This window comes from Gavialis gangeticus, unplaced genomic scaffold, assembly GCF_001723915.1.
Source record: "Gavialis gangeticus isolate Ggan-Ray unplaced genomic scaffold, GavGan_comp1, whole genome shotgun sequence".
NCBI classification, from domain to species: domain Eukaryota; kingdom Metazoa; phylum Chordata; order Crocodylia; family Gavialidae; genus Gavialis; species Gavialis gangeticus.
Window position 1 is genome coordinate 1,060,344 of NW_017728991.1, and position 25,832 is coordinate 1,086,175.

The following is a 25,832-nucleotide window of genomic DNA, read 5'->3' on the forward strand; positions in this document are numbered from 1 at the left end:
GTAAGGGTGGCCAGAGCCTGGAATAGGCTTCCCAGAGAGGTGGTGCTCTCATCTTCCCTGGAAATCTTCAAGGGGAGACTGGATAGGCACCTGGCTGGGGTCTTATGACCCTGCCACCCCCAGTGCTCCTTCCTGGCCATGGCAGGGTGTTGGACTAGATGATCTCTCTAGGTCCCTTCCGACTCATTGATTCTATGAGCTGCAGCCATCTTGCTAGGACTGCAGAAGAGCCCAGTGGAGAGACCTGGAGGTCAGTATCTGGGGAGACAGTATCTGGGGGGATTCAGAAACTGATTGCTGACACCAGCCAGGATCCGGTGGGGCTGAGCAGATTTTCACACGTCATTCAGCCCATCCACCTTGCTTTGAACTTGCAGCTTGGTAGCCGTGCTCCACTCTTTAGTAGTGGCTGCCCAGTTGCACCCCCTGCGGGGCTGCTCTTTCTGGGTCTGGGAAGACCAAAGTGGAAGCAATCTCAGCTGCTCAGAGAGAGTACCCCACGGTGTGCAGGAAAGGCTGACTAAAATCCCTGCCTGGACAGAGCTAGAGACCAAGTTATTCTCTGTATAGATGTGGCCCAGGCAGCAGCTATGCAGGTACCCCTGCCCAGGAAGGGAACCTCAAGGGGAAAGAGGGTTTCTTGGCTCACTTGTTCTGCGGCCTTGCTGCCAGCTTGAAGGTGCCCTCTGAGACGTGGGCATCTATATGTTAGGAACTGAAGTGGGCCCCACCAGTTCATCACCAGAACCACCCTGCAGCATTCAGTGGCGGCTTTGGGTTGTGCTGCCTGGCACAAGGGACTCAACTCAAATCAATACATAGAGAGGAAACACCATCCTCTGAGCCCTCAAGATGAGCCATTTCATGTTAACCGTAGAGTAGTGCCCAGAAGCACATCAGTCTTGCAGTCCAGAGGAGCTGTGCGCTTATGCCCATATAGGTAAACTCCATCCATCTACCAAGAGCTTTTGTAAAGGTTGTTTCTCAGGGCCTGGCCTACAAAGTGCCCGGCTGTCCAGGCAGCATCTTTTAGCAGAAACCACAAACTTTCACCTCGGTGTTCTCTTCCCTTCTCCCTGGGCAGACCACCGACGACGCCGATGATACCGTGGGACACAAAAACTTCATTTCGGCCACAATGCAGACGGGGTTTTGTGACTGGAGTGCAAAATATTTTGCTCAGCCTGTCATGAAGGTAAGCTTTTCTTCCTTTACGTTTACAGAGTCACACCGCTGGGTCTTTCAGGGAGGTGGGGATCTGATACCCTTCAATGCAAGCTCAGCACATTCTCTGTTCAGAGCGTTCATGGTCCTTTCAGTCACTGCAGCAAGAGTGTTGTCACTACCCCACTGCTCTCTGAGACCACCTAACACCCTGCCTGGAGTATGTGGGAAGAGAAGTGATTGGAGGGGAAGTGGAGCAAAGTTACAATGCTGAATTTGTGTTCCTTTGCCCATAGAGGACAGATGTCAGAAGGAAGAGAATTGGGTTAATTGCATTGTATTTAGCACCTAACTAGCAGGCTTAGTGTTCAGTGCACTGTACAGATGTTCAGTAATCCTTGTAAACAAGTGAAGTGGGGTAGGATGACAAAGTAAGACAAAGACAAGATTCATCATGGAATCAAGCAATGGTTGGGTGGGAGCGTATGTTTTAGTGACACCATTCTCCGGGGTCAGCACACAGTGAAAGCAAAGAAATATCATCTCTGCCCAGTGCAGCCATTGGTTTAACGCTTTACCTATATGAAGTTGCCTCTGTTAAGCGGTAGTTCTGGTTTGTGTATGCCAAGGAAGATTAACAGATAATCTTGCCTGAAGTGGACAGCACATGGGTACACCCAGGTTAACTTTCCAGGAAAAATGCTGGTGATAAAAACCCTCTCTGCTGCCACCCATGAAGGAACAGGCACTATAAATACTGCTGGGTTGCCAGAGTCAAAGTCAGTGCAGTGAGCCTCCTTTGTTCCAGCGGCAGGGTCAGAGGTGCTGCTTTGTTTCTGCCTGTGCAGTTTGGTTTCTGGTGGTGCTGGGGCTAAACTGAGCAGAGGTAATCATTGATAATTCTGCCTTAAGTGAAGTCTAGTTAATCCTAGTTTCAGCAGAGCATGTCCTCCACTTGGAGCCAGACTTGACCCTGCAACCTTAGATCTGGGATCTGCTTGCAGGCTTCTTATGAAATGTCCTTTCTCTCAGGAGAGGGGCTGCAATAGCAACTGGAAATCTGAATTAGTGCCCTGGGAAGACTCCCACAACCTTGTTTATTAGGTTAAAAATATTGCACTTGCAGTAAAGCCAGTGGGCAATGGGAGCAGGGATGACAAATCTTCTGTTACAGTGTAACAGTTTATGCTGGTGCTGTTTGATCCCAGTACAGTTACATCGGTCTGTACTCTTTGAGATGATTTCAAAAGTGGTTCCCCCCAGTCTTCCACTCGTCAGTGCAATGTAAGACGCACGCCAAAGCCTGGCACTAGGATAAGTGAAGTTTCTAATTGGGAGGTGAGTGCTGTTTCTGGGTGGCACAAAGGAGAGATTGCCTCCCAGCTCCCCAGATTTTTTAAGAAAAGGCTACGTATGATTTCAGTCTTAGCTAGTAAATCAAAACACAGATTGCAAGCAGTAATTCTTACTCCCTCACAAAAAAAGGAAACCCAGGGCCTTTGGGAGGACAACTCCAAAGGTCTTGGGATTCAAACAGAACAAAGTATAACTGAAATTCCAGCTTCAGTTTTTGAAGGCATCACTGGCCATGTCTACACGAGATGCTTTACTGCACAGTAGACTAATCTACTGCACATTAAAGTGTCATTGTCTACAAGTGCAGGTGCTTACTGTGCAGGAAATTAGTTTATTGTGCAGTAAATTTACTGTGCAGTAAAGCCAGATAGCAATAATTGTACGTGTAGTTGTGTCCGCTATTTGACTCAGCAGGTGACATGCATCACACACAGGTGAACAAGTCTGTGATATTGTCACTGTCCAAATAACTCAGGTGAAACATAAGGGCAAATCCCAGAATGTCCGTGTGACACAAACTAGTGAGACGATGCTACTCTAACCCCAGGGAAATATTGCTGGATGCTGGTTTTAATAAGCAGCCGCTGATGATTCACATCTTTTAAGCATAAGGAAGAATTGCCCATTTTGTGCATAATTTCCCCCGTTCTGAGCAATAACAATGAACCATCCATTATGGATCCTTCATGAAGCACGTCTTGTTGAAGTAGCAAAACTTTAGGGTAATGGTGGGAAGTAAGTGGCTGCATGTCTCTATGCATTATGAAACTAGTGAAACTGGAGGCAAGTTTCCAAGTCACTTGATTTTTGTTGTTGTTTTAACTTGAATCGCCAAGAGGCAACCCTTGGTAGTAAAATGTATGGCCTGGTGCTTCATCATCAGCTATACTACTAATGTAATTAATTTTCCCTTGACACAATTAGCAGCTTAGCCAATACAGTAAAAGTTGTGTTAACTGGCACATCATTAACCAGCATGCTGTATTAACCGGCATGCCGGTCGACACGGCAAAAGGGAATCCGGAAGTGGGACTTCCGGTTTTGTCAAGTCCTGCAGCCTGGGGGAAAACAGCCTGCACGGAGCCCCCCGTCCCTTTCCCCTGGCATACTGACACCACCGGAGAGGCGGGAGGGGCAGCATGGTTAATCTGAGATGTGGATGCAGCGGGAGAGGCATCTTTGCCTGACCAGGCAGACACCTCTCAGATAACCGGCACATTTGATTATCCGGCAGAGTGCCGGATAATGGAGCTTTTGCTGTAATATATTAGGATTTATTTCTGACCAGCAGGACTCAAATACTAGGTCATACTTCAAGCTTTTGGGCTTTTACACAAAGATTTGCTTTGGTCAAGAGGATCGTCAGAGTCTTGTTTCCAAGACCAAAAAGAATAAGTAAGTTTTATAGGGGGAAAAAAAGTGAGAAATAGGTATTATGGTGGCTTATCTCTCAATGCTTATTAAAAACATTTGTCTGCTTTCTGAGGATAGTTGTTCACAAGAGTGGTGTCTTTATTAATATAATAAATCACTCTCGACAGCCAATCAGATTTTAGTATTAAGCAGTATTAGTGGGCATGCAGGGAGCAATTATTTTTTTTAGGCAGAGGACTTCACGTGCATAAACCAGAGAAAGCTCCTTTTTCAGAAAAGGAAGAAGGGAAGAGATGTGAATACAGGAGCAGAGGGGTAAGGTGCTCTCTCATGAATGCACAGGGCTGGTTGGTTTATACGTCGCTTGGCCCCAAATGGTTGAGATGCCTCGCCTAAGAACCTCGGACGCTCCAAGTTCCGGCACCAAACTGCATCCATAGACAAATGAAGCCGGGGCCACGGTGATCTCACCTCGCTAGTGGTGCCAACCTTTCCGAACATGGCAGGTGTGCTAGCATCTCTCATAGCAAAGTGTCTGACTGGTTTCGACTCTAACTGCCTGTTTCCACTCATCTCCTTTTTACCAGCTGAGATTTTACAGACCTGGTAAAAAATGTGATGGTTTTGGTGAAGTTTTTGAGTTAAACAGGTTCTGCGGTTTCCTTAAAGAAGACGACAGGAATGGGGGAGAAGGTATAACTCCTTGTTACAGCTGGAAAATATGTTTGGAAAGTGCTTGTTTAAGAGCTCGGACTGAAGTGGCTAGGGATGAGAGCACGTGCTTTAGGCTGTAGGTGGTTGTGTCTCAGAGGAGAAAGGCTCTGGATTGAAACAAGTTCCGAGTCCTTGAGAGTTGCATACGGCGTGGCAAAGGCTCCAGTACAGACCCACAGCTTGTCCTGTCTCCTTTGAGCATTTCCTTCCTGTCCACCTGATTTTCACTGCATGATGGTCCACTCTGTCTTCATGTGTTCATATTTTTTACAAGGTCCCTTCTAAGTTCTGTTAATTAAGAGCTAGTCCATTGCCCATCCTGTGCCATGGCACAAGGACACAGAAAGCGCCCCCTTATTCCCTCATGCCTCCTGCCTGAAATAGTCTGCTTGCGACCCCTGCATTCCCCTTGTGCAGCTGTGCTGGGCATGAAGGAAGACCTTGATTTCACCTCTCTGGCGGTCCTGGCAGTGAGTGCATGCTGTCTCTTTCCTCGGAGGAGAGATCTCACCACACTGCATTCTGCCTACCAGATTGTACACTGCCAATCCAGCTGCACATCTGCAGGAATCTTCCATGTGCTTTCTTCCCATTAACCTCCACATCTGCCCACGGGGGCTGTTCAGAGGAGGCGGGGCGTCATCTGCAGACCAACCAAAGCCCAAACACGTGAGCTGTAAGATACAGTTCAGTCTTGTTATAACAAACCCCGCTCTTAATAGCAGAAGCTGATCTTTTCATTATTATGCTGTGACGAATTGACTTGACCCCGTTACAGCAACTACCTGGTCCCAGGGGGGCTCCATATAATGAGGTTGTCCCATATTTGTAGCATATGTAAGATATTTGAGGCATCCTTGTTGTGGACTCTTTATCTGGCATACCCAGGGTGCCGCTCAGGAACAGGTGATGCAACACGTGTGCATATCACATGTTGTAGGGTACATTGCCTTTCCTGAGAAATAGGATGTAATTTTGTAATCAGTGTGGTGTTCTGCATCTGGAGAAGGAGGAGAGAGAAGGCTCTGCAGACGGCTTCCTGTGGTGTTTTCCAATATTTGCCCATTCTGCCAGGTAATGCTGACCTTCCTGTAACATGTTTCTTGGCTGGAATTCGGCAGAACGGTCTCTTCCTGGAAATGCCACTCCTGGAGCAGGCGGAAACATAAAGTCCTGCCAGACCACAGCTGCCTTTTGGGAGCCTCAGTCTCCAGGAAAAGGCCAAGTGCAAAATGAACTAAGCGCAGGTAGAAGAGAAGGATGCTGCGGTTCCTCGCTGGTATTTCATCCAGGAGTGCTTCTTTCTGAAATAAACGGGGAAAGACAAAACAGTCATTCCTGTAATGAATAAACATAAAATGACTGTGAGCACGTCTTAGTCGTATTTAATTTATGAGTTTAGCTTTGCTTCATAGCCCTTGCTCTGAAAATGCTTTCGCTGGGAAGATGCAGGGATTAATTTCCATTATAAATCATTGGCTTGGTTTCAAACCATCATACTGAACTTGATTTATTGATTATCAAATCAGATAAATTTAGGGAGAGAAAGCTGCATTGTGATTGCTTGGTGAGGCATTAAAGAGCAGACGGCTCCGGTAATTCTGATCTCTGCAGAAAGCTTTCCCCTGCTCAGCGATCAGGAAGTTCTTGTAGCTAAAGGCTCTTCCACCGACCGCACGCAGGCTGGAGTCAGTAAAGGCACAAGAAAGCCTGGGTGTTGCTGGCTGTGGGGGAGCCCCCCCGTCAAAAGAGCTGGAGCCAGCTTCCATTGCACTTTGTCCTTGAGGTCACATGAGGTGGAGGCTGGTAAGGACCCTGGAAGGTGAGAATTATGTGGACCCTGCTCTGAACTTCGTCTCACTCACTCCTCGTAGTCCTGGCAGCTGTTCAAAGCCCCGATGCAGAGATTAACCCTTTATAAAACAGCTGCAGCAAAGACCTCCCTGTAATAGTGGTTGCTATTACCAAGTGCATCAAGCCTCTTCCCTGACCCCTCACAACCCTTTCATTCACCAAGACACTGGGAAAGAGGTAAAGGAAAACAACTTCATTGGCTTTTGAGTGACACAGCCCAGCACGAGGAATCAGAATTGGTTTCTGTCTGAGTGGAAAGTGAAAGGTGGTAGAAATCTGCGGCCTGTTTTGGTCCTAATCTTGTCACACGATTACAGACACCCATGTACCTCCAGGACCTCTGCTTGCAGGACAGCTGAGCAAAAGCCATTGCCAGGCTTTTACTTACTAGAAGGATCTGGTAAAGCTTGGATGGGGAGGGGGCAAAGGGATGAGCAATTGATCCAGGCGTCCTGCTGATTTCTGGTCAGAGGCAGGCTGGCTGGATCTCTCTCACGTGTGCATGCTGGCACACATGTTTTAGCCTGGAAGATCCCAAGTTGAGTGCCTGTTCTGTAAGTTTTTCTGAGTGGTTGAAGTTAAATATTTTCAACTGATCAAAATACTGCCTCTGCCTCATGTGGTCAGCGGCCCCCTGCACAGCAGCCTGCAGGGGAGTGAGAAGTCTTGTGTTGTCTTCATGCGCAGGCTGCGTATAATGCGCACAACCTGATGGCTCTCCCCTTCTCTACACGGCTGCCTGCTTTGCAGTGACCACAGAACAGAAGCAGTTACCCTGATCTGGGCAGGAGCATGGGCAGGTGTGCGGCACATCTGCATGATGCTGTGAGAAACCTTGTTGGAGGCAGGTTCTCCGCTCACCTCTTTACATCACCAACCAGCTTTCTGCTTCATTATCCCTGGAAGGATTGAGGCTCTTTCTCTAGAGCTGGAAAGCCTGTGTGCTCCCTCAGTCTACCAGTCTGTGTCCCCTGAACATGCATGAGATGGTCAGGGAGGGAATGGGACCTCCCAGTCGGAGTAGGAGAGAACTGTTGGGTGCCAGTGGAAGAACTTACAATTCTGTTCATGCCCCTCTTCTCTCCTGCTTGAGATGGCCTTTTAGATCTTAGACTAATTTATTCCCATAGAAACTGGATTTTCATTAAAGTGTAATATCTCCTCTCAAATATGCGTTGATGCATTTTATCTGGGCTTTGTTTATTGCTTTGCATTATTGGTCATTTGTCATTTCCTTTCTAATAAACTCTGGATTGCTGCAAAATGAAACTATTTTTTTTCCAAAAGAAAAGGCAATCCAGCACAATAATCTTGCTTGTGGTTCCTTTCGAAGGGTTGGATGTCTTCTTGAACACAGTATGCATAGTAATGTCAGGCTGCTGAAGTCCTTTCTCACTGGGAAAAATGGAGTTATAGGGGCTCTTCCTGCCTCCAAGAAACACCCTCTTCCTCTGTAGCCATCTTCCCTTTCACTGCAGTAAATTAGATGCAACTCTCACGAGTGCCCCTTGTCCGCAGCTCCTTTGTCAGCTGGTTCTGGAGGTGCGGTTCTCAACCCTGCGGGGTCTCTGATGCACCAAAGGGCAGAGACCCCATCCTAGTCCCCTCCTTTGCTTTCTCTTAGGTACCGCGCAGAGGAGAGGCTGCAGGCCCCTTCCCAAGTTTCTCTTGCAACCCCCAGGCTGATCAGCTCTGGGAGCTGTGGAGGGAAGCTGCACTCTTGCTCCAAGCCACCATGCTCAGCTGTCCCCCAGGCAATGCCTAGGAGCACTCCCGGTGGTGCCGGTCTTTCTTGGCTTGAAGCTGCCCCTTGTTGGGAATAAGCAATTTCAAGGTGAGGCTGGGAAGAAAAGAAACACCAAAAAGGGAACCAAAATCTCACCTGCTGCTGGTGCCACGTTAGTATTGTCGTTCTAAATAAAGCCCATGGTGCATCTTTGGCTGGTACGGTTACAAAGGAGGGAATTTCTAGTGCTTGCCTCAGAGGACCTTTCTGGTGTCATTAAATGAGCTTTAGTTGGTACGACTAGATAAAAGTGCCCATGTGGGCTTCGTGGGGCATCACTTTATCTTGGAGTGCTCCCTTTGGCACTGTCTGTACTCGGCCTGCCTCAGTATCCCTTCGGTGACTAACATCCTGGGCAGAAACTGCTGGCGGTGCTGGAGCCTGCAGAATCCACAATTGGCTCCATGGGCTCTTTGCTCTAGAGGAGGTTTGCTGGGACGGCAGCCCCACTCGGCCTCTGAGTTCAGGTGCAGTCCGTCCTAGCAAAGAAGTACTTTGGCTGCTTTGCTTGTTCTGCTGAGGGCACTTGTTCTGCTAAGTCCTAAGAGCCAGAGTCCTGCATCTTCACCAGGGCTTTTGCTGGCATAAAAATGTCTGCAGGCATCACGGGTCTGAGCAGCATTACCTTACAGGCAAAAATTCCTAATGTAGACCTGGCTGTTTAGTGCAGGCCTGAAGGACTTCTGGTCCTTCTGCGGGAACACTCCTGCCAGTGAGGCTGATTATGCAGCTCTTACTATAATTTACTACTTAGTCCTGTAGCACCGTAGAGCTTCTCAGCATGGTCAGCCCTATACAGTGGGACATAGATCTAGCAGCTGGATGGGCTTGGTGCACCTTTCTTCAGGGTCGCAGATTGAAGGATGTGTGTAAACGAGATGAGCCAATACAAGTGTACCGGGGCTGCCACCTCTGATGTTCTGGTACAGTAAACTAAAAACAACCCTCCTCTTCCAGCAAATGCTGCTGCATTCATCACCTGCACATCTTGGAGACTCAGAACTAAAAGATGTAGACCTCTTGTCCACTCTAGTCACTGAAAGGAAGATTTTAATAGTGTTTTTCATTTTGTGCCTTGGCAAAAGCCGCGTTTTATTGTTATACCTTGTTCTGAAGTGTTATGTTTTTCAGCTGAAAGGCACTATGGAAAATAAGCTGTATTGTAGTTAACAGAAAAAGTCACTGGAATGGCTGTGAGAGTAAAGTGGGTTCATTGCAGTGACTGCAGTGCTGTATGACAGCACAGTGACCAGCCATTTAAATGTACATGCCTCTTTAAGAACTTTGTCTGCCTGAGTCTGGAGTCTAAAAAGAAATCAGAATAAAGGACACCGGCTGAAGGGAATGGGAAGGGATTGCGCATGAGGCGAAGATTTAGGTTAGGAAAATGACTCGGTCTGTAGAGTCACATGGCTCCATGACTTCGTCCCGCTCACTGCCAGCAGGCAAACAGGGGGTTGCACATGCTGGGGGATTTCTGGTTCCAGTTGACGTCCTTAACTTGGGGTGTGACATTGATGCCACGGACTAATGAGAGTGTTAATGTATTAAAAGATTCCAGAAGAGCATGACCTGGAGAGCCAGATCCGCAAGGAGAGGGAGTGGCGGTTTCTCCGCAATGCCCGTGTCAGGAAGCAAGCACAGAAGATCATCCAGAAAGGTGAGCACTCTGCCTTCTAGGCAGCTTTTCCTGTCCAGCACCTCGAGCACTGGAACTTGTCTGGGCTCAAAGAGGGACTCCAAGCTCTCCTGTGATACTCTTAATGAATAATAAACAGCAAGGCACTGTTGGTCCATGCGTTTAGCAAGCCAGGGGACGCTTTCACAGGTGTTGGTGGAAGGAATGTGAAAGATTTTCCTAGGGGTGACTTGCCTTTCCGCTTAGAGGGCCCCATTTCTGCTCAAGGGAGAGACCTGATTGTGATTGCTCTAGACATTTCTCCTTCAACTTTGACCATCTCAATGCGGTTTTATCATTCAGGCAGTGCAGTGAGGCAAGCCTCACTGGACCAGCCCTAGACAGATGCCACTTCCTGCAACCTGTGCAGCCCACAAGGGAGGAGAAGGAATAGGAGAGCCAACGGTTTTGGGGGAGCAGCAGAGAACCAGCCATAAGATCATGTTTCCCCACTGATAGGAAGGTTTGCAAAGTTCGGTGCACAGGCTCACTCCAGAGCTTTGGGTCTGCCGGCCAGCAGCTGAGCTTTTCAGCTGCTCAGCCAATCAGGGATGGCACGTCTATGAGTGCCAAAGCATGCAGCAGAAAATTAATAATTCAGAGGCCTTTAGCAGATGCTATTGATTTACCATTTTGGCTTTTCCACCTTGTCCTGTAAAGTTCTGATGGATATTGTAGGTTACGTTTTCAAAGGACTAAAAGACTGGGCATGACGGGATACACATCGGCACTCCCACCTGCCCGAAAGGACGCAGCCAGTGTCTGTTCCGTGTCACAGGCCGTTAGGCTTGCCAGCCATGCCAGATCAGCTTGTTTTGCAGAGTTGACTGATGTGTCCTCCTCCTCCTGTTCAGCAAGTCTCTAAATGACTCCAGCATTCCCCTGCTCCACTGAGCTCCATAAATGATTGTTTACTCATATCCCGTTACATTTCTTTAGCACTTTTATGTACAGTCTCATTTACACTTACAGCTTTCCTTCTAATATGGCTTGGGTTCATGTTTCATTAGCATGGATATTCAGTGCTCTGCTGAAAGCTAATCTTGCTTATTTATAACTCTTTATGCATTTACAAGGCAGCAACCAGGCTGGGTTTTTTCTTTAATAGAGGAATGCATTCAAATTCATCAGAGTAGCCAGCAAGTAGTAGGGATTGAATCTGTGGCATTGCTATACGCTGCTGTTCTTGTGCTGTTGAGACTGCGGTGTTCAAGAAAAGCTCTCACCAGAAAGCAAGGAGGCTTGGGCGTTTTCCCTTCTGTGGCATGTTAAGACACCAGACGGCTGGGGCTTGGTCTCTCATGTGCAGCTCCCTCTCTGGAAGCCTGGCCGAATCAGGTTCCAGAAGGGATGGCGCGGCATCATCCCAGGGCTGAGTATCATAAACCAGGACTGTAACTAGGGACTGGGGGATGGGGCCAGGGGACTCCTTTGAATATAGATGGTGCAAAGGAGGGTAGGTTTCATGGTTGCCCAGTGGAGCTATAGCTTTCTGCAGACAGGGTTACAGTTTGGCCACTTACTTTAAAAGTGAAACAGATTTATAAATAAATACCATAATCAGGATCCCAGTAAAGCTAAAGATTAAATGACCCATCAAGTAAAGGAAGCTTATCACAGTAGGCCAGGTAAAATATGTGGGGTTGATCTGAAGTGAGACCATGTTTGTTTGTTTGTTTTTAATTTATTTTGTCAAAAATCTTCAAGCTTCCTGTCCTCTTAGGCCAAGACCAGCATTTTTCCTTTTTCCATTTGGCCACCAAAAGGCAAGATCCATTATTTTTCCAGCGACAGCTTTGTCTGTGCCACCTGCTAAGTCCCCCACCCAAGAGTCTGCATTTCTCTTGTGGCCTTTGATGGCAGTGGACACCTAAAGGCCAGTGGGATTTACTTGCTCAAATTAGCTAAAGATTTGGAGTCTTGCAATCTTAATTATTTAGCTTTTCAGGACTGTTAGTGTTTCCATGGTGGCATCTAACACCCTACAACACTTGTAATCAAACTGAGGCGTCAGACTGGAGAATAGTCTTACGCTCCGCAACTCCGCCTGCGAAAACGCAACCTGTGTGACATGAGCATCAGACTTCACACACCCGAGCCCAGGGCATTTAAAATCTGATGTATGAAAAATCAGTTTGGGCTTTTGTGAACATTTCCCATGAGAATAAATACCACTGATAGACGAGATGCACTGACACTGTTCACGAGAATGAAGACATTGCTGATTTTATTGAGGCTTGCGGTCTCAGTGTCCCTCATTATTGCGGTGTCAGAAAGGATACGCACCCGTGGCTTGATGTGGGCTGAATGTACAGACACCTAGGTCACTAGCTAGCCTGCTTCCCACTGACATCACTGTCTGGTGCAGAAAAGCTTTAATCAAATTTAGAGTTTGTAAGACGTGCCGGGCAGCAGTTGCAGGAGTGTCAGACGGCAAGAAGGACAGTGTCGCTTTCACCCTAACACAGGAAATGAGAACCCTGTGGGCTGGAGAGCACTGATGGCTAAGCTCCAGCTTCACTTCTCACCTGGCTGAAGACTGTATGGCACTTCCCCCTCACCTTCCCCCAACTCCGGGTGAGATGGAGAAAGAAAAACTTCGGCCCCAAATGATCAGTCTGGGGAAAGGATTAGTTTTTAGGGCTCTAGACAACATGACAAGAGCAACAGGTTCTGCTTCAGAGAGCGATCACCTGAAATTGGTATTTATTATGTAGTACCGTAAATACGAGCAGAGACATTGCGCCAGACAAGCAGATAGGAGTCCCAGAGACTCCTGATCAGCAGTAGGTGGAGTTAGTTAAAGATGGTTTTTGAAGGCAGAGAATGACGGGCTTGGCTTGTGCCAGTTGTGAGTGAGGAGTGCTTGAAAGACAGAACCAGGGAAATGGCAACAGGTGAACTTTAGAAGGGCATGGATGGAGAAAGCCTAAACTGGGGAGTCCCCAGGAGGGCAAGGGTGATATCCTTCTAGCATAGTTTCATTTCAGGGACCCAGTCTGGTTTTATTGCTGTTTCCCTCTGTTTCCCCCAGGTATTTCACGGCTAGACGATCAAATCTTCCTGAACAGGAATCCGGGTGTCCCCTCTGTGGTGAAGTTCCACCCCTTCACGCCGTGCATAGCAGTAGCTGACAAAGATAGCATCTGGTAAGAGCCTATTTGGGATTTTCATGGATTGGCTGCCATGTGGTGACCAGACATGTAAGGACTCTCCACCAGAACGATGTAACACAGAGCAGTACGCACCATGTATTGAAGGCATTAGCTCTCATCTGCCTCCCCACCTGCATCCATAGTCATTCCCCTTCCTCCTCGGCTGGACAGGGCAGGCCTCCTTCCGGAGCCTGTTTGTATTGATCCAAGCACTGCCCGGAGAAACATGCAAACAGAGGGCCTAGAGGGTCTGAGCATGTTGCCCCGGTAGCATCTGAGCACAGAGGCCTCCTGTCCATAGATGAGTGCAGCCTTTGGTGGTTTTGAAGTCTGTCTCTGTCCTGTATTAATCAAATATAAGCTACTGTCTTCTTGTGTTGGTAGGTGGAGAAGCCTCATTACAACTAGATTTGCAGTGGGCACTTATAATAGTAATCTTATTACTTCCTCTGCAGAAGCTAGAGATGTTATGGAAAGTTATTAATAAAATGACACTGAACACTCTCAGGAGAAAACCATGTTTAATTTGTGTCCAGTGTTTATAATCTTCTGTACCAATGTAATGGGAAGAGCTGCTTTTTTAATGGCTTGTGCAGTGAACCAAGTCTTTTTCTCTCAGTTTTTGGGATTGGGAGAAAGGGGAGAAGCTGGACTATTTCCACAATGGGAACCCTCGCTACACCAGGATCACGGCGATGGAGTACCTTAATGGCCAAGACTGTTCTCTGCTCCTGACAGCCACAGGTGAGCCCAGCCCACGTCACCAAAAGCCCTGGGACAGGAGTCATGCTCTATGGGCTTAAGGTGTATGTAAGAAGCTCTGAGCCCTCTCCTGTTTCTTAAGGGTCTGGCTCCAGCACACTCCTGCTACCTTTGGCCCCCATGGGAGTTGCAGCCTGGACAGGGCATCTCTGGGAAGCTGTTCTTGTCCTGCACACTCAGACACTCTCTTAAATATGAAAATCACTTCTGTGGATGTTTCTAGTTGAACACAAGATGCTACGAATACATTGTGAGACTCTCTTTTCAGTAGAAAGCAGGGTAAATTTGCACCTTATAGGCTAACCGAAGTAAATACAAGTATTTTGTGGGCTGAAGCTTGTGCTACACACACATGCACATGCATGCACACCCCTTCCCTACTTTGGTCAGTCTATAAGGTGCAAATCTACCTTGCCTTCTGCTTGACTTCAGACTAACACAGCTAACTACATCTCACTGTTTTTGGTCACTGTTGCAGCTGGGTCATTACGTAGCTTTGAGTCCTCGCTTAACAGTAATAAATCATGTTACCATCTTCCTGCATAGGTGACCCAGTTCTTTAGCTGCAATTTAATGGGGTAAAAGGTTAGTGTTTATGACAAAGAAAAAGACTATGCTGCACATGTGCTGTCAATGGCTACAGAGAGTTACTAGCATAGGTTTCACTATAGAGTGGACAGGGCCTTTATATATATATTTTTTTTTAAATCAAACTTCTGAAATGGTTCTGAATTTTTCTGCAAATCCCTTGCTCATGCCTGATGGCAAACCTAAGGAACAGTAGTGTAATCTGCCCCATAACATCCTGCAGGGAAGAACAAGGTGCTGTTTTTCCTATTCATCAGCTGTGAGTAGGACTTATTTCTAACAGGGCTCCGATCTGAACCTGTCAGTCTATAGGTTTTCAAGTGCTTTTCAAACTTAGCACTCAAGCGTGTGGGTTTGTTGCAGTTAAGGAATGAGGAAGTGGGGTTGTGAGGCCTCTAGGACATTTATCTTACAAATTACAGCTTCTTAGCACTAAAGTTTCATTGTTGTGGAGCAAAATAAGACTTGATGCTTCCAGGAGGTTTCTGAGAGGCTGGCTCTTGTTACAGCATCTCTCTCTGGTTCTTTGGTAATTAAGAGTACTTCTGGTGTTCAGCATAGATAGCAAAGAAGGTATCAGTGACCCAGAGAAAATGAATTGGTTTGAGGAGAAGAAACTACAGGTAATTTCAGGTGTTTGCTGATGAGAAGTGCAAGTGCAGTCCCCAGTGGTGTAATACCGAGGTGGCACGGGTATATGGTTAGAGAGCAGAAGAAGCTTAACAAGAAGGAGGAGAGATTGTTGACAAAGTGGCCAGAAGCTTAGATGACACTTTCCATCTAAGAGTCTGCAGCCACAATGCTAGTGTCTTTCTCCTCACCAACTGCTCTGGGTTACTGAGTGACACCTGTCTCAGCCAGTGCATTGCCTCTTGTTCTGTTTTCCATGCTCTTCATCAAGATGACGGCGCCATCAGGGTGTGGAAGAACTTTGCCGACCTGGAGAAGAATCCCGAGATGGTGACGGCCTGGCAGGGCTTGTCGGACATGCTGCCAACCACGCGAGGTGGGTGTGTGCTGGATTCCCATCTGTGGGCAGAAATAACTTGCCACGGTGGGGCTTCTTCTAGGGATGGGTAAAGTGGAACAGGTTGCTCTACTTCAGCCTTCAGTAACATCCTTGTTAACAGTCTCTGTGCCTTGTGGATGACCTCTTACCAAGTCGTGGTGAGGACGTGTTTGTTGTCATTATACTTGTTTTCTCCCAACTCTCCCATGAAAAAAATCCTCACGAGCTCTCCTGAATGAGCACAGCTCCAGCAGCCAAGCTGGGAAGGAGGGCAGTGCTGTAACAGGGTAATAGAGGGCAAGCCATGGCCTCTTTCTAATTTTGCTTCCGAGGAGAGACCTGTACTACAAGGGTGTACTGAACACTTACCTACTCCGAACTGGTGGTTATTTCTCCCCCACTTTGGGTTTGATAAATAGCTCTCTTCCTTCTTCTCCTTGGATTGGCTGCTCACCCTTCGCACGGCTTTGCATGTGGCACTTGTGACTTCAGTTAGTTTGCGGTTCCATGTTTAGCACTTCCTTCTCCCGTTTACTCTGGGTTGAGCTGTGATGGAAGAACATGTCGTCTAAATGGCATAGGTACGGGATGGGGTCCCGGGTGGATTGACACTTCTAGGGTCCTTAAGGCAGATGAGGCAGATGATGTGAAAAGAGCACCTCCCCCTTCAGCCATGCCTCAGTGCTGAAACCAGGAGGCAGGGTGGAGGGACTGTGGATTCTGTTCTAGGCTATGGAAGAGGGGAGATATTCTGTCTTTCCTAGCCTGGGAATGCACCAGTGCTCTGAGAGTGATTCTCCACCGCCTGAATTCTTCCAATCAAGACTGATTTACAGATCAGTAGTAAGAGGTGTGACGTGGGACTTGCTGGGGAAGTTCTCTTCCCAGTGCCCCTCAGGAAATCAGATTTTACAACCACCCAGTGTGAATTGGGCCTTAAAGCATGACAGCTGTCGTTTCTGAGCCTGACCTGGTACTCCTCGGCTTGTACGTGCGCTGCCTCATCCAGGGCAGACCCGGGACCTCTTCCTGAGCACCACACAGCCTGCCGCTGGCATCATAGCCAAAAACAAGCGTGTTTGTTGTCATTCAGCTCCATGTCGCACTATCACACATGCATGTAATGGATTGCAAACTGCTGGGAGTTAGCAGCATGCTGAGAAAACTGCAGTGGCTGAAACCTACTTTTGGCAGGGTGCTCAATAAAAGCAGGAAGAAGCCACTGGTTTGCTCTCAGCTGTTAAGTGTCTGGATCTGTGCTCCTCCTCCATGGAGAGGAGGGCACGAAGCAGGCATCTTTCTAGCCCCATTCAGTTGGTGTCTGTTTCTCTCTTGCCACCGTCGGGCTTTGTGGGAGGTGTTGATTAATCGTGTCTCTCTCTGGACTCAGGCTCTCACTTCCACTGCTCTGGTAACAGACTCCCCCAAACAACTGGCATCCAGAAATCCTCCAAGGCTCCCATTGTCTTCTGCTTCTTGCTGCATTATCTGCAGTGCTCAGAGGAGATGATAACACGTGCAACCCGCGTAGTCCCATTGTGTCTCTCCCAGTACCTACCTGCATCTTAATCAGGACAGGGCATTTGCTGCCTGCCCCGCACCTCACTTTCCACTTTGCACAGACTTCGGTGCAGCAGTTTGACATCACGGAGCAGGTGATGCACTGAGGTAAGGGCTATTTAGCTGCAGGAGTCGGATGGCTGTGCTGGGGAAGGCGGCGCTGCTGCGGCTTCTGAGTCCTTTTCCCCTATGCCTCTCTTCACACCCTCTCCTTTCCACGTGGCCTTACCCCACCTGGATGTGGTATTCTTTGCCATTCACCTTGGGGAGTGATTAGACAGGATGCAGAAGAAGAGAAGCACAGATGTCTTTGTGGAGAGAAAAAAATAAATTCACTCACTTCAAAAGAGGAGAGTGAAATATGTCCCCTTGGAAATGAGATTCTGGGCTGAAGTGCTAGCTTTTGTTGCAGAGACCATGGTTACAGCCCAGCACAGAGCCTTAAAACACCTGACGTTCCTTTGAAGCCATTGTGCTCACCAGTGCTTTGCACATTGCTTCCCTCCTTTCTTTCTCTGCCGAGGATGCTTACATGGAGGCGGGCGCTTTGTTGGAGTCTTAGCTGCTCCCCTTGTTAATTTATTGTTTTTTCTCTCCCTCCTTCCCCACTCCCAGTGTCATCCCCATCTCTATGATTTCATAGACTTCTTGACAGCACCCAGGATGCTGGCTTTGGGGAATAAGCGTCAGACTGTTAAGAAACACATCGACTCTCCACATGGATTCTCTCATTGGAGAATAACAGGCTGCAGTGGGGTAGGACTGATATGCCAAATGCAGAATAGAGGGACAGGCTACATCCCACCGTTCTGCAAAACATCGGCAGGTTGTCTCAGAGTTGGGAGATCCACAGCTGCCGCTCAGTACCTTTCATCACACTCCTTCATGCCTGTCAGCTTCTTGCCAGCCGGAGATGCTGGAACCTATCCAAATTAAGGCTTCGTTTACTCCAGGAGGTTGTACCCGTTTAACTGAAATGGTTTAGGAAGCCATTTTGAGGCCATGTCTGCATGCGACATTCATCCTTAGACAAATCAGTTTAATACTGACAAGTCAAGGAGCACTGAATATGGAGGCTGTCGTTCAGCAGCCAAGTAAGCTCTGTTGTCCATACCTTCATCAGCTTTTGAGAGTCAGTGTAGGAAAGGCCTGTGTTAAACTGGAGCAAACCTCTGCGATGGGGGCTCTTATTTCAGTTGCGCTCAAATCCCAGCGTAAGCTCTACCAGAGCAAAGCTATCTGACCAAAGGTTGCTCCAGTTTGGTTTCACACTTTGGATTAAAACAGTGCTGGTTTCTTTTGTGGACAAGCCCCAAGCCCCCGGCTGGAGAAGAACTCATGTTGTTAGAAGTGTCATGTTTTGAAGCCTGCAAAAATGAGATCTGCAAGCACAAAACTGTGCAGCGCTGAAGGAAACCTCTAAGAGCACTTTCTTGAGCAGCATTAGATAGGCATCAACTCGAATTGATACAAGTTTGGGGTCCCAGTGCAAGAGGCTTCAGGGGTCACGTAGTTACTATAAAAGCAGAGTGGTTTTGTGAATGGCTTGAGATCCCAGGGCTGTCAGGCGTGTGTGCAGTGCAGTGCCGTGCCGTGCCTGCCGACAGGTTTGCATACGAGAGTCCTGTTCGGAGGAACTCAGAACATGCTTTTTTGAATGCGTCACCCCACTGCTTGGCTCCATCTCTGGAAGCAAGAGATTATGTCAATGCTTCCCCTGAGTGAAGTCACACTTGCTACCCGGGTCCTTCACGACAAATGCACATGGGGGGGAATTGGGAAATGAACAAATAAGGCAGAACCTCCAGTCTCCAATCTCAGCTCTTCTAAACCCCTCAGGCTCTCAAACGTGGAGGAGAAGGGAGACAAGATCAGCTGCCCTGGATCCACCAGAGGATATCTGCTCCTGTGTGACCTTCCAGCCTCCCCCCGCGCCCCTCTAGCCTTGTCAACTGCAAGAGTCATCATTGCTTTCCTTTGTCCAGCTTGGGAAAGAGAACCAGTGTCGTTTGCAAAAGAGGGTCTGGATCAGACCTTCCTGTCCTCAGACTAGCTAGATCTCTTGCTGAACACCTGGGCATTCGCATGACAAAAATAAGCCAGGGTCTCAGCATGCACTTAAATGCAGCATGTCCCTGCAACAGTGCCGTTACCCTGCAGTTTCTTTCGCTCTCCAGGTTTGATGATGGCCTGAAACTACACCATTTCTATGGCTAATTCCCTACTTAAGAGCTACTTAGACAGAGCATCTGTAAACCGTTCGCACACCCTGTCTGCTCATTAGCAGTCCACTGAAGGATGGGGCAGGAGAGCACATTATGCTGCCCTGCAGCAGCACTAACTGCTCAAAGTGCGAGCCTTTAATGACAAAATCTTGGTGTTCTGTGATATACACAGATGTTTGTGCCATGGGTCATTTAGACCTTCATTTGTCACTCCCCTGCGAGATGCATTTCACTTAGTCCAAAGAGCAGAAGCATAAAAAGGATCGAGAGAGTCTCCAGATTCGGGAAGAAGCTTACCAATCAAATTTGTGGTGTTGTCAGACAGACCAGCCTTTTATGTCCTACTTAGCAAGCCCCATTGTTAATGGCTTCCCAGGAAAAGGCTGCTGTGGCTAAAGCCGAAATGCCGCCTTTTCCCAGGGCAGAGGCATGTGCTGCACTTGGTGTTGCTGCTTCTCTCTCGTGTGTTCTTCTCCTTTGCTTTTCTAATCCTTTTTTAAATATTTGTTTTGCTTTGGCTGACCAGCTTACCCTTGGCATCAACCCCTTAATCCCTGTCTTCTCACAGGTCTGGCCCGAAGGGTTTCAATCTATCTTGACAGAAGTAAGCAGGGAGGTGAGTGCTTTCTTTCCTCTTACCTATGACCAGCTGGGTTGGGGAGGACTGCCTTGTCCCAGTCTCTCTTTGTTTTAATTTTGTCTGGTGTCCATGTGAATGTTCGCTGGGTCTTTTTGGTTCCTGGAAGGCTTTGCTGCTTCTGCCCATCCCATTCCTTGCCTGGTATACATGTCTGTAATGAGAGATGGAAAGTGCCATGAAAGGTGCCTGGTGCTGTATGGACGGGGGGCAGGAGTTTATTCTAATGTGACTCGTTACGATCGTGTTCTCTGCAGTTTTGGGCCGTTTTGCAGTGAGGGGACATGCGGGTGGTCTCTTGGGACGTATATAGGATCGTTCCAAACTCTGCTTGGATCAGAGAGTTGGAAGGGCAGTTTCCAAATGGCAGCTACGTAAAGCCATCAAACCAATATGATCTTTATTGTTGCTAATTTATCTTTCACACGGGTATCCTATCAAATCTGTATGGGGAAGTGAGTGGTCAGTGCATCTTTCATACTGGGCTCTGGCTAGGAACTTATTCCTTTGGCTGATACACATCTGGTAACGTTTAGCTTTTATGGGAAAGGGTAGGTAACTCTAGTCTGTGGCTGCAGGAGCAGGGCGTGTGCTGCGTCTGTGGCACCATTGGATTCGTACCTCCTTCGTTTCTGCTAAGGAGATGGATGGCTTGCTTGTCAGGGCACCTGTACGTGTGTGTGTATGTATGTGCGTGTAAGCTGATACAGTCATCTTGGGCTGTTCATCAATTATTAATATTCACTAGCTGATAAGGGCTTGAATGTGTCTGTAGTGATTAGTAGAACAAAGGTGATTGCATTGGGTTGTGTGATTCAGCACTCTTTAATTAGGGGACTTGCTCTCCCACTGGCTGTTCAGATGCAAAGCAAGGGGATCCGACTTTGCCGAGTTGATGTGTTGCTATTAGCATCCAGGCTTTGCGTTTCCCTGGGAATTTGCCGGCAAATCAAAAAGGCTAAAATTAGAGCGGCAGGGTTGAAAGGAATTCCCCATTCAATCAACTGGGCATCGGAGCAGTTTAAGGAAATACCAGACACTCCTGTGCAGGATCAATACTGATAATGCTAAGCAAGCACTGCCGTGTCCAGAGCACACAAGGATGTGTGAATCAATAAAGACATTCGCCAGCGCTGAGGTCCCAGGCATTCTCGTAATGAAAAATGCAGCAGGGATTTTCCTCTCCCTGTCCCTGTCGGCGAAGGAGTTCTCAAGAGCGTTCAAGTTTAACCATTTGTCACATGGCCAAAGCATCAGCTCCTTCCAAAACAGATGCATCCATTACCCTGCCAAAGCATCAACGTTCAGTTGATTTCATGGAATTGCACTTATTTATTCATTCAGTTGATACACTGCCCTTTCCGACAAAGGCTCAGAGCAGCTTACAATAATTGGACAGAATAACTTATAAAACAGCAGTGTGCCTGTGGGCTTCCATATGAGGCGAGGCTAGGCCTATTCAGCATGAGGGGGTACACGAGAAGGGCTCATGAAATACTAAATAGCGAAGAGAATGGGAATAGGAATTTATTCTTTACTATCTCTTGCAGTGCAAGAGTGAGGGGTCATAAAATGAAACTGGGAGGTGGTAAGTTTAAAATGAGCAAAAGGAAGTTTTTTCACACAGCGTGGCATTAGCGTGGAAGTCATAGCCCCAAGATGTTGTGAAAGCTGAGAGTTTAGGCAAATGCAGAAAGGGACTGGATGCATTCTTGGAGGAAAGGGGCATCGGTAGCTACTGAGCATGAGAGTTACAGGGATAGTCTCTTAATCAGGACTTCCTAGGTCTTAAATGCTGGAGGCTGCAAGTGGGTGTGCAACAGTGAAAAAACCTCTGGTTGTACCCAGTTCACTCTCCCTTTCAGCATCTGCCATGTGTCTGCCACCGTGTGACACAGGAGACTGGGCAAGACGGACTATGGTCTGATCCAGTAAATGGCAGTTCTTACGTTCTCGTGATGCAGTGAATTCCCAAAGCGCGGCGTGCTGGCGATTTGCATATTTCAGTATTTGCATTCTTTCTCGTAGGGCAAAAATGCTTGTGCTGTCTGCTCAGTTAAATTTCACCTCGTTCTTCCCATAACGGCTTTTGCCTTATTTCAGTTACTGCAGAAGCTGACGTTAGAAAAAGGAATGCAAAGATCAGTTAATCAGCTCATGCAAAGATGTCTGCTCACACCAGGCCATTTTTCATAATGCTTCAAATTAAGAAACATTTTTCCAGTATGGCAAGCGATCACACGTGGCTTTTTCCTGTTTTAAATTAATAAGCACGTTCCCTTTTTTAAGGTAAATGTTACACTTTTCCTGTCATTAGCCCCTGTATCGCCCTAATTGGATCGCTCATGGAGAGGCCTGCAGAAAGAGAGCTGCAGAGAGATTTTCCTGCGTGTGGGGTGCTCCTATTGGTTAGGCACTGGCATGTGGTCCCCTGTAACAGCGCAAGGAGCGTTTGAACAGCAGTTGACATGATTTCCAATTTCATCGCCAGTGAGCCTCGTAGAGCAGACGAAAAGCCACGCCTGGAGGGGCTGGTGGTGCCGTGCCCCCCGCAGTCGCGATCGGGTCGGCTGTTTCTCAGGCACAGGGGAGGGACGGATGTTTTTATTGTTCCCCGTTTTGCTTACCAGCATAGTCTGCTTACTTGCATCGTTGTGTTGGAAAGGAAGCCTGTGCAATCGCGGGAATCTAGAGCAGTCACAGGTGACTGCACTGAGTCCCAGCATCCTAGTCTGCTGGCGGTGAGGAAACGAACCCCGCGAGGAGCTGTGTACATGCATGAAGACCCAGGCGCCCTGTGCCGAGAGCGTGCTCACTTGGGGAGGGAAGGGGAGAAGGCTGGCATGGAGAAACTTTCCTGTCTGCCTTCCTCCTCCTCATCTCCGTTAGTTTTGCTATATAAATGCGTGCGCTTTCTCCTGCCTCACTGAGGTCTCTTCTGTTCAGACCAAGCAGCAGACGACGACACGTGCTTCCAGCCGCATCCCTCCTTCCTGCACTCCCCATGCTCCCTAAACAAAAACCTTCAAATCTCAGACCCTGCCAGAGCAGGAGTGCAGTCTCCCGGGGCCTCACTCTGCCTTTTAATAATGCTGACACTTAACTGTGGCAGAAAGCGAGCAGGCTGGATTGGGAGGAGAGGGGGGCAGCAGCTGAGATGCTATCATGATTTTAGAGCTAACACAGGTAGCGGAGGGGGATTCTGAAGGGGACGTGTGGACTGGGCTGGCTGGGGTGCCCTGGCCATGCGGTGGGAAAGCCTGCAGCAAAGGGGCTGCTTGCCCCAGTGTGGAGGGACCCATTAGGGCCCGTTGGGGCCAGGTGCTGAGCTAAAAGCCAAAGGAGTCCAACAGGGAAAGAGGGAGGTGGAAGTAAATCCCAGCATCTCTCCAGGGCTGGTGCTGGCTCTTCTGGGGGCAGAGTGCTAGAGAGAAGCACTGTCAATAAGGTCAGGGTCTTTATGGAAATGCAGTAATTAGAGGAGCTGAGCTCCAGGACGAGGGCTTTGGGTTCTTCAGAGGACATTCCCAGAGGGCTCGTTTCCTTTCTCGCTGCCTGCCCTGCTCCGCATGGAAAGGGTGCCCAGCCTGGGAGCACATTTGCAGAGCGAGGGACCACAGCCCTCCTGCTGCTGCCTGGAAATTGAGAGACGCACCTCTGCTGAACCAAGGGGCCTGCGCTGAAAAGATCAGCTCTGCGAGGTTTTTATATCATGGTCCACGATGGCATTTCCAAACTAATCAAAATGCCAAGTACAGGTTGGCCACGTTCCAGCAATGATAAAAATAAGTGCATGCACTTGGAATGCAGCTGCTTCCAGCTCCGGCATTATTTATTGAAATTTATACAGGGAACTATCCCATTGAGACAAATATCTGATTTGCAAGGGGAATCCTGCAGGGAACAGCCATAGAAAGTTACAGCTTCAAGAACAGTTGTTGATATGCATCGCCTATATATCATTTCACATCATGCAGAGCTGCTAGTACTTGTGCTAAAGGCTCAACTAAAACCCTTTCTCAAATTGTTTTCCTGGGCTGTGGAAGATTTGTTATCCAAGAATGAAGGATCCCTGGTAGGAAAGACATAGTCTCAATTAATGGTGTGTTAAGGGGATGCTGTCGTCAGGTTCTTGATCCTGAAATGTGGAGGTATTTAGAAGTGCCACAGTTGTAATTACCAGCCTTTGTCATGGTGCATATATCATAGCTTTCCCTCTTTGTCAGGCCCGTTCTCATGAGCAAGCAGGAATGGGGAAGAGACATGGATGGTTACATACATATAAGAGGATCCTGCTCTGGGGCTCTTTTATCAAGCAGGATGTGTGTCTGGTATATCTTGCCTTCTCTCTAGAGCAGAGATTCTCAACCAGGGCACCGTGGCACTCCAGGGTACCTTGAGATGCTTTCAGGGGTGCCAGGCAATGAAAGCACTGTCAGGTATACAAACCCCATCCACAAGATAAATCCTGAGTTTTCAAAGAGGAATCCATAGGGTTAAAAATGTTCCTGCCTGCTGTGGTCTCTCTGAGTCCCTTGCAACCAAAGAATTGCTCTAGTATTTTTCCTTAATCAGAAAATGAGGGAAAACTAAGAGCTGGTGTTTGCTGAGGGAAGTCTTGAGTCTATTGAGAGATGTCTCGAATCTATCGAGAGGTTCCTTGAGTCTGAAAACATTGAGGACTGCTGTTCGGGAGCAAAGCCATGGGTCAACAGAGCAGGGAACCAGCCTGTCCGCCCCGTGAGCCAAAATGCAGCAAGGTGAACCTCCCTTAAGCTGTAGCATCTTGGAGTTTTTTTGTAATGAAAAAAGACTTCTCTTGCCCCTGCTTTTGAATAACTTGGATTTCTGCACAAGACCTGCAGTAGCATCAGCACCTCAGCTGTTTATTCAACCCCAGTCTTAATTTCTCATTCAGTATTTCCTAACTGCAGCCTGCTTTCTTTCCCTAATAGCCCCTCACCTTGAAAGGGGTTGGAAATGTGTCATCTAAGCCTCTTTTATTTCACCCATTGTTCTTGTCATCTGCTGCAGCCCTGCGCGGCTGGAAGGTGAGACTTCCCAGGGTGTAATGTATTCCTCATATTCAACATGTGGGCAACCTCTGGTGACGAGAGGCTTAGCAGTTTTCAGGTTGAAGGTCTGAGGCTGTTCAAAGTCTCTCATCAAGGAGAATGCGGAGATCACCCCTTGACTCCTGTTTGTATGCAGCAGATACTCTTTTCTCTCTTGTGCATGGATCGTTTGGGGCACTGTGCAAACCATGTGTCTCATGTTAACGAGCCCCCCTTGCATCAGATGAGGTAAAAAGGGCATTTCTCGCTTTGGTGAGAGAGGACAGGGAGGGCAAGCTAGCACGTAGGTCACTCATGCTGTGGTTATGAAATCCTTGAGATCCAGATCTCTTCCTCGTGGAACGGAGCTGCCAGGTACTACAGTGAGGGAGGTTCCTGAAAGCTAATTCAGACTAGCAGCAAATATAGCATGTGCCCGTAGGACTCTGCAGTCCTGCCTCATGCTGCGCTCTTAGAAGGCAGCAGGCTCTTCTCGGTAAAATGGCATCTCCTCCAGCTGCGTGAAGATCCCTCCACATGTGATGCAGCCCTTCAGAACTCGCTTTCCACCCTTCTTCCTCTCCCAAAGCCCTTCCTGAGGGGTGTTGGTTGTAGCTGTCTTGGTCTAAGGACACAGGCAGACAGGGTTCTTCGGGTAGATGTGATACCTTCTATAAGACCAACTAAATAGTTGGAAAAAAGTTCTTTGCAAGCTTTCAGGCACAGAGGGAGTTTCCCAGTCACTGAAGAAGGGTGTTTGTGCTAGAAAGCTTGCAAAAAACTTCTTTCCAGCTATTTAGTTGGTCTAATAAAAGATACCACATCTGCCCAAAGAACCTTGCTTTCATAAGAGTAAATTCTCTCTTTCCACCGTGTAAATTCTCCTGAGGAATCGGCCCAGCCCCGGCATGTCTTG

The 25,832-nt window shown here is 47.9% G+C and overlaps 1 protein-coding gene across 1 annotated transcript in view; it reads left to right on the plus strand.

Annotated features, from left to right (window-relative positions):
* Positions 1-25,832, plus strand: part of RPTOR (regulatory associated protein of MTOR complex 1) — a 245,836-nt gene that overhangs the window by 206,980 nt on the left and 13,024 nt on the right. The window contains exons 23-28 of the mRNA XM_019515638.1: positions 1,085-1,195; positions 9,803-9,908; positions 12,961-13,075; positions 13,701-13,825; positions 15,333-15,437; positions 19,794-19,841. Coding sequence (XP_019371183.1) covers positions 1,085-1,195; positions 9,803-9,908; positions 12,961-13,075; positions 13,701-13,825; positions 15,333-15,437; positions 19,794-19,841 — 610 coding nt within the window. The remainder of the gene's footprint in view (positions 1-1,084; positions 1,196-9,802; positions 9,909-12,960; positions 13,076-13,700; positions 13,826-15,332; positions 15,438-19,793; positions 19,842-25,832) is intronic.